The following is a 14402-nucleotide window of genomic DNA, read 5'->3' as shown; positions in this document are numbered from 1 at the left end:
TAGCCCTGGCTGTCCTGGAACTCACTGTATAGGGGGAAAAAAAAAGGATTAGCATCACAATGTGTATGCCTACATACAGACACAAATAGTTAAAAATAAAAGTATTTTTTAAAACTACAGAGCTCAGGTATCAAGAACTATATTACTAGGCAGTGGTGGTACTTGCCTTTAATCCCAGTACTTGGAAGACAGAAGCAGGCCTATGTTTGCATTCGAGGCCAGCCTAGTCTACAAAATGAGTTCCAAAACAGCCAGAGCTACACAAAGAATCCCTGTCTCAAAAACATACAAAAACTATCACCTGATTTAGTCATCTTTTGAGTATATATTGAGCCTTATTATCTGAATGAGTGAATAACCACACACACCCTTGACCTGATCTTATCCCATAGGAAGGAATGAAGTTGACAGTCAAAACTCAAAGACCCTTTTGGTCCAAGTTTTAGCAAATTCAATTTACTCTCAGAGTACTGGTTGAATTATCAAAAACCATGCTTCTGTATAAAACAGTATACCAGTTGTAGTTTGAATAATAATCAGGTTGGTAAAGCATTTATGAATTTTATATTGTTAGAAGCCTTGTACTTTGATTTATCAAACATAAAAACATTAGTAATATTATAGTTACATAGAATTTCTATGCATTAATTTAGCCTGTACTTTGAAACAAAATTAAGACTTTAGAGATTTAGACCAAGAAAATGGTAATAATTACCATAAGCAGACTTATCTGATGTGCAAATGTATCTGACATATATAATATCCCTATTATATAAGACTAGTGGTCATATAAATGGGCCCTTTCATTGTTAAAAGCCTGACAAAATTAACAATACAAAACAACCACCAAAAAAAGCTATTATAGCTTGAATATAATATTTACATTACATAACCATGGGTATAAAAATATTAATAACAAGAGAATAATTAACCAATATTTAATCATTGGCTTTTAAAATGTAGGTGGAAAGGCTAGGTAGACAGGCATGGTGGCAAGCAAAGGCAGGAGGATCTCTTAAGTTCAAACTAGCCTAGTCTGCATAGAGAGTTCCAGGACAGCCAGAACTGTATAGAGAGAGACCTTGTGCCACATACATACATACATACATACATACATACATACATACATACATACCTTGTCTCAAATGAATGTAGGTGAATAAGTATATAAAAATATGTTTGATAATAAATGTATAAAGTCTAATGTAAAGCTCCATAGCTTCCATTCTAAATGCTTATTCTTACTGTATAAAAAAGTTTGTTGAGTTTTATAGTCTTTGGGTCTGCTAAATTTTGGCATGTGATTTTTTTTTTAATTGCTGCAGTGTTTTTATAATAAAGTATTTAAATGTAAATTTTAGAATCTTTATTTTGCTGTTTTTGCATATAGGTGCCTGGAATACTTACTAAGAAATGATGCAAATCCTGGGATCAGGGACAAGCAAGGCTACAATGCAGTTCATTACTCAGCTGCATATGGTCACCGTCTGTGTCTTCAACTGGTAAGATCCTGAATTCTTATGACAGGTCTAGTGTGAGTTTTTAGTTTAGTAATATAACTAAAAGGAGACTACATGACCAGAAAATACTCAGTTTTGTTCTTTAACATTTTCAGACTCCATTTACCTCTTAAATTTATGGTTGCTTCAGTAAGATAACTCTTCTGCTTTTGTTTCCAAAAATAAATTAAGTCACTGAGCCCTGTGTGGTGTATAATCTTGATCCTTGCGAGTCTAAAGCAGGAATGTTGTAAAGGCTAGGCTAGCCTGTGCTGCAGTGAGATGTTGTCTTACTGCATCTTACTTAGATGTTGATGGAATATTTAATATTTTGAGAGGAAGTCAGGCACAGCAGTATACCCTTGCAGTCCTAATTTCGAGACTGAGAAAGGACACTGGCTTGAGTCCAAGACAACATTGTGAGACACTACCTCAAACAAACCATTGAACAACAAAAACAAGAACAGATAAATCTCTGAAGAAGGCTCCTAAAATGGTGTTGTGTTTCTTGAGACAGTCACACATATCCAGGCTGGCCTCCAGCAAACTATATAATTGAGGGTGACCTTTTGTTCCTCCACTTCTGAATTCAAGCATGCGCCATCACAGCTAGTTTATGTGATCTGGGGATTCACTTCATATAGCACACCACCAACACTCATGTACCACCAGCCTCCAGATCCTCCTAATAGTCAACATCAAGATTTATTGCCTTTATTTCTATCCTTTTAAATACACATTTTCCTTATTTCTTTTAAAGATGTAGCTATATCTTACTTGAAAAATAAAAATAGAAGTCCCTGAAAGAGTTAGATTTCTCCCATATATTTAGAGAATTCTGCAAGGTCCTTTCATTTCCCAGTTCTTTCTAATAAAGGATAGTCTACTTCTGTAAAAGAAGCTTGAATTTCAGCTGTGGTCTTGTCCTGGAATCAATATATCATCCTGGACCCTACTGTGCCAAACTGGAAGGGAAGAAATGAGTTAAAATCTAGTCTTGAGTGACAGATCTTTCAGGTTCCAGTTTTCTTTATAGATATATAATAGGCATTGCTTCCTTTCAATAGAAAATAAAATTGAGGGTATAGAAGATGGTCAACATATTTAATATAGCATTTAATGTGCTATTATAAAAATAATCCGTATTTCCTAGGCTACTATGGTTCTTTAGAATAAAATCTTAGGCTATGTATATAGATGTGTTGTCTACTGTAGCATCTAATTATCTGTGTAAAAGACATCTTTTCTGGAGGAAAAGAGAGCATGGGTTTAAAACAAACTAACAAAGCCTTATATCAATAAAGATGTCAAACATATTAATAAATAAATATATAAATAACTTTGTAAAATGCCATTTCTAACTTTTATTTCAGATTGCAAGTGAAACTCCTTTAGATGTTGTAAGTATCAATCGATTCCCCCAACATTCAAAATAGGCTACTACCACTCAAGATAGTGTGTTTCTCTGTTCTCATTAGAACTGGTTAGACACTGAGACCAATACAGTGACAAGAATGTGTGTTCAGTAAGAGAAGGCATTTACCTGATGGGAGAATATTTCCTCAAACTCCTAGTTAATAAAACTCTTATATCTTAGTTAGGATTTTACTGCTGTGAACAGACACCATGACCAAGGCAACTTTTATAAGGCCAACATTCAACTGGGGCTGGCTAACAGGTTCAGAGGTTCAGTCCATTATCATCAAGATGGGAACATGGCAGCATCCAGGCAGGCATGGTGCAGGAGGAGCTGAGAGTTCTACGTCTTCATTTGAATGTTCCTAGCAGAATACTGACTTCGAGGCAGCTAGGATGAGGGTCTCAAAGCCCATGCACCCACAGTGACACACCTACTCCAACAAAGCCACACCTCCTAATAGTGCTACTCCCTGGACCAAGCATTTACAAACCACTACATCTTACTATACTTTTGTGGTTCTCTTGTTATGTGGGCTTACTTATTGTTGTATTCTACAGTGGATTGGAGGAAGGGATGGGAGAAGTAACTACTATGAAATATTTAAAAGTATCATTCCTAATATTTTTAAATGTCTCTCTTTAACTTTTAATGTCTCTTCTTTTTTCAGTTAATGGAAACCTCGGGAACAGACATGTTGAGTGATTCAGATAATAGAGCAACAATAAGCCCTTTACATTTGGCTGTAAGTGCTGCCTTTGTAGCCAACTTGATAGCTGTTTCACTACAGATCTTCAGTATCTACTTGTGTTGACTCAAACTAATTAATGCCCTAGACATTTGGTTGGTTTATAGTAATTTTCATAGAATTAGAGCTTTAAGAACTTATTTAGTGCATTCTTGGTTATCTGCTTCTCACTTTCCTTTAAGCATTGGTTCTTAGCTCCCTCAAGCCCTGCTTTTAAGTGAGAAAATATGATTTTGACATGAATTTAAAATGTGCTGCCCCCGTTGGAGGACCGTGATTTGTTAAGTAAATAATATACACCACCCAGTTTCTGTAAATTTCAGCAGTTGTTGGCTTGCTCATGGCCATGAGTGCTGGCTGATTGTAGAGTCAGTGCTACTTCTCTCTCTCACTGCTGTAGGATTTGGGTGCATGCTCTATAATTTCCCATCCATCTTCAGATTCTTCCTGAGTGCCAGTCACGAAGACATGGAGATTAGGAAATACTAAGTAAAACCCATCTTAGCTCCTCTGTACTGAAAAACTTTGGGTAGAGGTCTTTAATCATCAGAAGACTGGGATATTTGACTTTGACACTTGGTGTTAAGTACAGAACTTCATTTAACAGGTTCACTAGAAGTTTAGCAATCCATTTGTTTCTTTTTCATATGTTCTGTAACTTTTTATCTTAATTTTCTCCTTGCATATGATCACTGACATACTGAATCTTTCTGCCTCTTGTTCCCCTCCCCCACCTTAGTTATCTAAATTACCAATAAGGTCCCTGGCTTAGTTAAGGTTTCTGTTGCAGTGATAAGACAACATAACCAAAAGCTAATAGGAGAATGTCTTAGCTACTGTTACTATTGCTGGGAAGAGACAACATGACCAAGGCATTTTATAGAAGAAAACATTTAACTGGGGACTTGTTTACAGTTTCAGAGAGTGAGTCCATGACCCATTATGGTAGGGAGCATGGTGACAGGTGGGCAGGCATTGCACTGGTGTAATAGTTAAGAGCTCGTGCACCGATCTGAAAGCAGAGAGAAAGCAGGACTGGGCCTGGTATGGGCTTTTGAAGCCTCAAAGCTCATCCCCAGTGACTTTCCCCCACCAACAAGGCCACGCCTCCTAATCCTTCCTAAGTAGTTCAACTGGGGACCAAGCATTTAAATATGAGTCTGTGGAAAACATTCTCATTTAAACCACTTATACTTCCAGATTGCAGTTCATTATTGAAGGCCATGGGGCAGAAATCCAAACAGATCAGGAATCTAGAGGCAAGAGCTAATGCAAAGGCCATGGAGAAGTGCTGCTTACTGACTTTTCACCTTTGGCTTGTTTGGCCTGCTTTCTTAAAACCCGGAACCTTCAGCCCAGGGGTTGACCCTCCCACAATGGGCTGGGCCCTCACACATCACTAAGAAAATGCCCTGCAGGCTTGCCTATGGCAAGATCTTACTCTGGCATTTTCTTAGTTGAGGCTCACTCCTCTCTGATAACTTAGCTTGAGTCAACTTGACATAAAACCCAGCTAAGCACAGTGTTCTAAAGCTTTCTGCTTTCTTGTCTTCTCTACCAGGCTTGAACTGTAAGTATTAAGTCTGAAATGTAAAGTCAGTATGGAGAAAGTAGCTATTTTACAATTGGTGAGAAAAAAAGGAACTTTTGAGTAGATAACTTGGTGTTTCTTGCATTGTCACTGTCAGTCATTTCTCGGGCATTTGCTAGATGCTAGATTTCCTCTTTGGTAGAGAATCAACAAATCAGCATCAGTGGTTTCTGACAGTCTTGTAGTCTGTCATAGGACTGACTATCTTACTCACTTATTGGTGTTACTTTTCCGTTCACCAATTTGGCAAATTCTTCCCTCCCTCTCTCTTCATTACTCACAGAGAGGGTCTTGCTTTGTAGCCCAAGCTAACCTTAAACTGAGAGTTAGCTTAGCCTCCCATAATCTGACTACAGCCCTATGTTCCCCATTGAATGTACTTCCTTAAGCATCTCTTAGAGTACTATTCAATTGTGTTAGATCTCTAGAGCTCTTGTGTCTTAAAAATTGAAACAATTTGAGACAATTGTGGTGTATTTTCCCTCCTTCTGGCTGCTACCGTAAATTTAACTAAATATACAGTTCCTTCAGTTTTGAGTTTACATACGTGCGTGTGTGTATTGCATTTTGTATTCAATCAGCTTATCAATGGACGATTAGATTGCTCCATCTCTTAGCTATCTCAGTGTTAGGCTTTCTAAACTGAAAGTCTGTAATAGAGTTCAGTGAAATGTGATTATATTGCAAGTTTTGCATTTTATATCTATCTTACTTAGGGTTTCCATTGCTGTGAAAAAATACCATGACCAAGGCCACTCTTATAAAGGAAAACATTTCATTGGAGCTGGCTTACAGTTTCAGAGAGTTAGTCCATTATCATCATGGTGGGAAGCATGGCAGTGTCCTGGCAGACACAGTTGCTGGAGAAGGAGCTGAGAGTTCTGCATCTTGATCTGTAGGCAGCAGAAGGGAACTGTCTTCTACTCTGGTTGGAATTTGAGCATAGGAAAGCCCACCTCCACAGTGACACACTTTCTCCAACAGGGCCACGCCTCCTAACAGTACCACTCCCCATGAGCCAAGCAAGCATCCAAACACATGAGTCTATGGGGACCATACCTATTCAAACCACCATAATAGCTCATCCTAAGAGACTTTCAGAAATTAGTTGAAATAGTTTACTTTCTTTTATTATTATTTTCAACTCACCTCTTCAGCCTGATACAGTAGGACACTGGAATGAGGTTTTAGGAAAGTCTTATCCCTAAATTTGATGGTACTAGACATACAGGCTTTTCCTTTAGAGGAACTGATGAGGGGAAGAGCCCTATAACAAAGCATTATCATTTTCTCTCCTTTTTTATTATTTTTTTTTTATTAAATCTGTCTTCTGTGTGCCCAATGATTCCTCAAAGCTTGTTCTTGGATTAGCATGAATTCTTTCACTATATTGCCAAGTAAAATTGGATGAGAATCTAGAATGAATTTTATTGTCTACACTCAATTTAATCTTGAGTTAGTTAACCTATTGGATCATTAAACTTCCTACATAGACGCCAGTAGAACCAAGCTTTCTCTTTGTTTATACTTGCTGGCTTTTTCTTTCCTTTTTTTTTTTAGAGTGGGTATCCTGAACCCAGAGTACCCTGGTTTCAGGTTATCTCACAAATGATTTGACTCTGTTCTACCTTTGCATGAGTTCTAGAAATTGAACTTAGGTCACTAGGCTTGTGTACCAAGTGCCATTACACACAGAACCATTTTGGACATTTTGCACAAGAAGTACTGCTTTATTCTATGAAGCCTATTCTTTATTCCCTACACAGTATCCTGTCCAGTATAAACAATATACGTGCCATTAACATTAACATTTTGTAAAATGAATTGTCTGCAAAGCTTCTTTAGGCTGTGTAATAAGGGGAGCTCCATTTTCTCTGACAGATCTTTAAGTCTCATTGGTTTTCACAGTTATCACAGTGCCTGACAGATATTCTCCCAGGTCTCAGTTTAATACTTCTGTACTGGAAGATATGCTTATGTTTCAGCTCTGGCATATTACAGAATCTATGAGAAATATGAGAAATCAAGACTTGAGCCCTGGCTCATCTCAAATTACACTTCTGTCCTTGTGATTTAAGTCCAGTAAAGCTCTGTCAAAGACTCAGTGTCCCAGCCACCGCACCGATCAAGAGCATGAGCTTTCTGGTCCTAACCTTACAGCCAGAGCTTCCAGTGTCTTCATGCCACATCTATGTTTTGATGTCTGCCATGATTCAAGCATTGTTACCACCTGTCATTTGAGGTTTTATTATGTATAGACTATGTATTCCTTAATGTGGAAGAGTACTAGTGATTATTACAAAATAAAAATCTATAGTTTAAAATTTCTGGCTTCTCAATATAGAAGTTAGTATTATGTCAGGCGTTACAATGTAAAGATAAATTTTCTTACTTTACATTTTCCAATGCAGGGGAGTATTGGGCATGTAACTCTGGTAAACTTGCTTACTTCCTTACTTACCTAGCACACACAAGTCCTTAGTTCCCATCTCCAGAACTGAGGAGGGGGGGAATCTACTTAGGGAGTTGGTCTAAATTACATATTTTTCTTTCTAGGCTTATCATGGTCACCATCAAGCCCTGGAAGTGCTGGTGCAGTCTTTGTTAGATCTTGATGTAAGAAATAGTAGTGGTAGAACACCCTTAGATCTTGCAGCATTTAAGGGCCATGTTGAATGTGTGGATGTACTCATTAATCAGGGAGCTTCAATCCTCGTAAAAGATTACGTTTTGAAGAGAACACCTATCCATGCAGCAGGTATGCCAAATATTATACTTGATTTTCTATTTATATCTTAATATACTTTTGTAATGATACTGGGAATTGTGTTTACTTCTCATGTTAAACAGTCAAATGATTGTATTCTGAAGGAAAAACAACAGCAAGACAACACTTTAAAAAATAAGATGGAAGTTATTTTAGATTACCATGTACTCAAATGGCAACCATTAATGTTTTAAAAATAAAGCTTTTTAAGACTTATTTGAAGTTCATATGTATTAATGTTTTACCTGTATGAATATATGTGTGTGCCACATATGTGCCTTGTGTTTATGGAAACCAGAAGATGTCCTATCCCCCAGAACTGGAGTTATGGGTGAGCCATCATGTAGGTGTTAAGGACCAAACCCAGGTCCTCTGTAAGAGTACCAATTGCTCTTGGACAGTAAACCATCTCTTTAGCCCTAATAGATGTTTTTGTTTATATTACTAGTCTAGTACACTGCATTAAATGCTTAGAAAAAAAATTTATAGACTATTAACTTCTGCAAAAACTACTCCAAATTGTAATTTTATAATGTTGGCAATGTATGAAAAATGCAGCAATCTATAACCAAGTTACTGGTGTGTGAGAAAAGACTGGCAAGGGGGAGGGGAACAATCACAGAAATGATTAGTGCCAGCAGTATAGAAATAGAAGACACACATTCCCTACTCTTTACAGGCAGTACTCATTTTTAATAGCCAAGACTGGTACAGTTAAAAGATAGTAGTCAAGCCAAGTGATGGTGGCTCATGCCTTTAATCCCAGTACTCAGGAAGCAGAGGCAGGTGGATCTCTTGAATTGGAGGCTAGCCTGATCTACAGAATGTATTCCAGGACAGCCAGGGCTACATAGTGAAAAAAGAAAAATAGTAGTCAGATTTTTTTTCTTAGTTCCTGTCTTTATGTAATCTGATTCAGTTCACTTTGTGTTTATGGAGTGATCTTTAAGAAGTTACCCAAGTATATTACTTGAGTTCTACTTGTACTATTTGGGAAAGGATACATTTTAGAAGACTATAGAAATAGAGTACATACTGTTGCTCCCAGAAAAGCTTTTTAAAACTATTGGATATTCAGGCAAAGGTTAGAAACAACTGTTTTAATGAACATTTAAACTCTCATATTAAATATGTTTGTAAAAACTATCAAGTGGTATGAATAAGATCATTTACCATTATAAATACGAATAGAGACATATAAATCTTTATCTACAAAATTATATTGTATAACCACAGATTTATTTACAGAATTAATTTAAAGCTTTTAATGGAGTATTTATCATCCCCACCCTTTTTTTTTTTTTTTTAATATATATGTATAAGACATGGTCCCACCAGCCTACACTGGCTTAGAACTCTGCTGTATATAGCCCATGACTGCCTCAAACTGACAATTTCCCTACATCAGCCTCTGTCTCAAGTGCTGGGAATATAGGCACCCAGCAGTCTAATTTGTGAGAATTTTGAAAGATAAAGAGCTCTGAGACACTCTGCTATATAATGTACTGCAAGTGCTACCCACCATTTAGAACAAAAAACACTCGATGAAACTGTGTTTCTGTAGATGTCTTTCACAATCAGAGATATTTTGGGAAGCATCTTACTACTTATGTGCTATGGAGAAAGCACAATTTTTTACTCTCTGAAGGTTAACATTACAATGATACTATGGTGGTATTGTGGTTATTGAACTTAGAACACAACAACACTCATCAGAAGCTACTGTGTGCTGAATGTAAATGAATTGACATTTTAATGAGAAGCCAAATTAAACGCTTTGATCTATCCCCAGGTATATCTTGGCACTTGTCTGTTTCTAAGCTAAGAGCTGTTGCCAGAGTGCAACATAGAGACTGAGTGAGAGTGGTTTTGAGTGATACGTTTTTATAACTTATTACCGTTTCATATAGCTGTTAAAAGGTACTGTAGAGAGCTCTGCTCAGGGAACAGCTCAGCTGGTAAAGTACTCACCTAGCACATGTGAAGCCCTAGGGTTGATTCCCCAGTACCATATACAGAAGGTGTCATTGTACTTAGTTGTAATTTCAGCACTTAGGAGGTAGTGGCAGAAAGATCGGAAGTTGACAGTCATTCTTCGATAAACAGTGAATGTGAGGCTTGCCAAGCTACATGAGACTCTGTCTCAAAAAAAAGTACTCTATACAATTAGGCACCTAGTTTTCTCATTACTTTTTTTTGGTTGGAGGGGCTTAGGAATCATAGAAGACCTTCCATTTTGTATCATTTTGTCACTTGCATATTTCCATACACTTAAAAGTTTACTGTGTGTCCTAGAACCTGATTTTTAGAGGAGATAAAACATATTTTAAAAGCTTCCTATTGAGGTGAAGGGGTTGTTCTTCTACTTGCCAGTTAAGCTTTGGCGCATATGAAAACATTTCTTTATAAAATATGTCATCTATTAATCTGTATGCCATTTGGAATTCTTTTCAGCTAAAAATCACCTAACCAAATGTGTCCTAATTGACAGGGATTCAGTCTCACCCCAGAGAGTGTACAGTCCTACAGTTCCACAGTGCCTTCACTCAGCATGCCATCAGAGTCCTTATCACTGCTTGCTTTTGCATTTATGTCACAGGAGCATTGCTGCTGCTTTATAGGACCACATCCACAACTGGGATTTTAGAAAGAGGGCCTTTCATTATAAAACGATTTGCCCAAAGCTCTCTGACTTCTCAGTATCTTAATGGTTGACTCGAGACATTGTACACACCTTGCAGCTAATCACTGTTGAAAGAAAATATGATTGATATGATTAACTTGGTCTGTGACTGACTTAGTCTAACATAGTTGACTTGATTGCACCCCTTGGCTGGAGACAGGTCACTCTTTTAATAAAATGAGGATTCTGTTAGCATGGAGGACGACGAAGGGGTAGCTGTGGAGTGTGCGTTTTACTTGCTGTGAACAGATACGACTCCCTTAATAGCAAATACAGTATAAAACCTACTTTGTGCATAAGTGCTGTCCTGATGTTTAATGAATTCATTGAAATTGTTTCAAAATTACATTCTGAAAGATGTGCTTACTCTATTTTTGTTGTATTTATATATATTAATTTTTTTTTTACTTTACAGCAACAAATGGTCATTCAGAATGCTTACGGTTATTAATAGGAAATGCAGAACCACAGAATGCAGTAGATATTCAAGATGGAAATGGACAGTAAGTTTCAGTAATTTTTAAGTGTTTTTTTTGAGACAGCAATTGAGTATATAATCCAGGCCTCCATCCCATAATCTCACTCTTTAATGCTGGGATTAGAGGTATGTGCCACTATACTTTGCTCTTAAATTGATGTTAAAATATTAAATAGTCTAATACTTTGGTCCCTATTTTTGTAAATATATCGAAGTTTGTAACTGAAAGTGTCAAATGTAGGTTTTTGTTTAAATACATATAAAGTTATATCACAAAAGTGCATATATGAAAAATAAGCCATCACATCATTGCTGTTTTATAAGTGATAACACTAAACCTAATTCTATAATTGTTCAGGACACCTCTTATGCTGTCGGTTCTCAATGGACACACGGACTGTGTGTACTCACTACTGAACAAAGGAGCAAATGTAGATGCCAAAGATAAGTGGGGAAGGACAGCATTGCACAGAGGGGTGAGCCAAAATTAAACATAAATAAATTATGTGCGTGTACCCTCCCCACACACAGTGTATTTAATACAACCAAATTATTTTTGCAGGCAGTGACAGGCCATGAAGAGTGTGTAGATGCATTACTTCAACATGGTGCTAAGTGCTTACTACGGGACAGCAGGGGTCGGACACCCATACACTTGTCAGCGGCCTGTGGACACATTGGAGTTCTTGGAGCCCTTTTGCAGTCAGCAACATCTGTGGATGCAAATCCAGCCATAGTAGACAATCATGGGTATACAGCACTTCACTGGGCTTGCTACAATGGTTAAGTATCAGATAAAAACCTGCATTGAGTGTCTTCCTGCTAAGTACTGTTTTAAAAAAAAGTCCTGTACCTTGCTAAAGAGAAGTCACTCATGTTCAAAAGTGTTTGAGATAAGCCTTTACAGTTTTTTTCTTTCAACTCACTTGGATGGAAGTCTAATAATCATACCACAGTAGCCAGATTGTCTCTAAGTCAAAGAATTGCCATATGTTGCCACTGAAGTTCAGTTTGTTTTTATAATATGAATTTTCACATTTTATGAGTTTAATATGAGACAGTATCCACAGATAAAAATTTTATGTAAAAATCAGTGAGATAAATTTTAAGGCGTTTTTTTATTTTTTGATTTGGTTTGGTTTTAAGACAGGGTTTTTCTGTGTAGACCAGGCTGGCCTCAAACTCAAAGATCTACCTGTCACTGCCTCGAGAGTACTGGGATTAAAGGCATGTGCTAGTACTACCTGGCTAAAGCAGGGTTTTGCTGGCTGATTTTATTTATTTATTTAGTTAGTTAGTTAGTTAGTTAGTTATTTAAGGGTTTTGTTGGCTGATTTTATTTATTTATTTAAGTTTATCAACAGTGTCAATTAACCATTAAAAAAATTGTAAAGAAGTGTTTCCTAAGGTAGAAAATGTACTTATTCTTTGGAGATTTACTTTGTCTTTTAACATTTCTTACAAGGTCTATATGAGGAATGCTTTTCTTACTCCATCACTGATGAACTTATGCTTTCTTTTTTTTTTTTTTTTTTTTTTTTTTTTTGGTTTTTTTTTTTTTTTTTTTTGGTTTTTTTTTTTGGTTTTTCGAGACAGGGTTTCTCTGTGTAGTCCTGGCTGTCCTGGACCTCACTTTGTAGACCAGGCTGGCCTCGAACTCAGAAATCTGCCTGCCTCTGCCTCCCGAGTGCTGGGATTAAAGAAGGCGTGCACCGCCACCGCCCGGCGAATTTAGGCTTTCTAAGTACATTCTATATAAGAAACAGAATTTTCCACAAACGTCATGCCTGCTTGCGATTTAAAAAAAAAAAACAGATGTGTCTGATTTTCAGACAAGCACAATTTTAGTGATTCTGAATTCAGCTGGAAGAAATGAATGTTAATGCATTATAGGAAATTGTCCTATGTGTGCTATTTTAGAAAGGCACATACAGTTTATTAATTGAAAAGGAAAGCTGCAAAACAAAATATGCCATTTGAACTGTAAAATAAAAAGTATGCAGGCAGGTGTATATGCCTAGAAATTTTGTAGAGCTTTTGAGATCATGAGTTACATTAGTTATGGTCTAAGGAGTGGAGATACATTCAAGCAGCAACTTAAACTTTTTCCTTCTAGATACTTCTATGTATTTGAGATTGTTGCAAGTATGTCTTGTATTTTAATATCTAGTTTTTATGCACCTATTAGGTCATGAGACATGTGTGGAACTACTTTTAGAACAGGATGTTTTCCAGAAAATAGATGGAAATGCTTTCAGTCCACTGCATTGTGCTGTGTAAGTAAAAACATAGTGAATCAGGATTTATTGGGGTGTTTTAAGAAACACTGTTAACTGTGAGACTGATCTCCTTGTTACTTATTTTGTCCAGGATCAATGACAATGAAGGTGCTGCTGAGATGCTTATTGATACCTTAGGAGCCAGCATTGTAAATGCCACAGATTCAAAGGGAAGGTAGGATTCCAATTAGTATCAACCAATATTACTTTCAATAAGAGAAAATACAGTAACTATTGACCTTCTGTTTGAGAGCTTTTAGAGAACTCACAACTAATTGACAACAGGATTTTGCAGATATAAATTATCAAGTCTTAAATTTTTCACATTAGGAAATTTTAAATTTTGTCACTTTATTTTAATTGCTGAGCCATCTCTCCAGCCCTTGTCACTTTATTTTAAAACATAAAGGTTTCTTTCCTGTTTGAAGAAATATGATTTTATTTATTTTATGATGATGATGATGATGATGATGATGGATTTTTGAGACAGGGTTTCTCTGTGTAGTCCTGGCTGTCATGGAATTCACTCTGTAGACCAGGCTGGCCTCAAACTCAGAAATCCACCTGCCTCTGCCTCCCAAATGCTGGGATTAAAGGCATGCACCACCACTGCCCAGCTAGAAATATGATTTTAAACGCAGAGAAAATTGCTTAAAAAGTTAACAGCTTTCTAAATTGGATTACAAATTGAAAAAACAATACAACAATTGTAATAAGTAATAGTTTAGGGGTAAACATTTATTTCTTTTAAGTTTTCTTTAATGATATAGTGTTAACAGTCTTAGGTAGTTCATCCTTATTTTAGGCAAGTTGTAGTTTAAGATTTTTTTTTAGATTATTTAAAGTATACATATCTAAAATAGAAATTAGTTCCATTGAACTTATTTGTTTCTTAGCAATGCTTTTGTAACGTAATAAGTAAACCTTTGAAAAATGTTTG

The 14402-nt window shown here is 36.6% G+C and overlaps 1 protein-coding gene across 3 annotated transcripts in view; it reads left to right on the top strand.

The window, feature by feature from the left end:
• Window positions 1–14402, top strand: part of Ankrd28 (ankyrin repeat domain 28) — a 134189-nt gene that overhangs the window by 108727 nt on the left and 11060 nt on the right. For all 3 annotated transcript variants that reach the window (XM_034497951.2, XM_034497950.2, XM_076931406.1), the window contains exons 15-23: window positions 1391–1502; window positions 2873–2899; window positions 3587–3661; window positions 7812–8013; window positions 11121–11208; window positions 11542–11659; window positions 11746–11965; window positions 13372–13459; window positions 13554–13637. In XM_034497951.2, the coding sequence (XP_034353842.1) occupies window positions 1391–1502; window positions 2873–2899; window positions 3587–3661; window positions 7812–8013; window positions 11121–11208; window positions 11542–11659; window positions 11746–11965; window positions 13372–13459; window positions 13554–13637 (1014 nt within the window). The remainder of the gene's footprint in view (window positions 1–1390; window positions 1503–2872; window positions 2900–3586; window positions 3662–7811; window positions 8014–11120; window positions 11209–11541; window positions 11660–11745; window positions 11966–13371; window positions 13460–13553; window positions 13638–14402) is intronic.

The sequence above is a fragment of the Arvicanthis niloticus genome, chromosome 3 (assembly GCF_011762505.2).
Source record: "Arvicanthis niloticus isolate mArvNil1 chromosome 3, mArvNil1.pat.X, whole genome shotgun sequence".
Taxonomy (NCBI): domain Eukaryota; kingdom Metazoa; phylum Chordata; class Mammalia; order Rodentia; family Muridae; genus Arvicanthis; species Arvicanthis niloticus.
The sequence above is the reverse complement of the archived record's forward strand: the minus strand, read 5'-3'. Positions and strand labels throughout refer to the sequence as shown.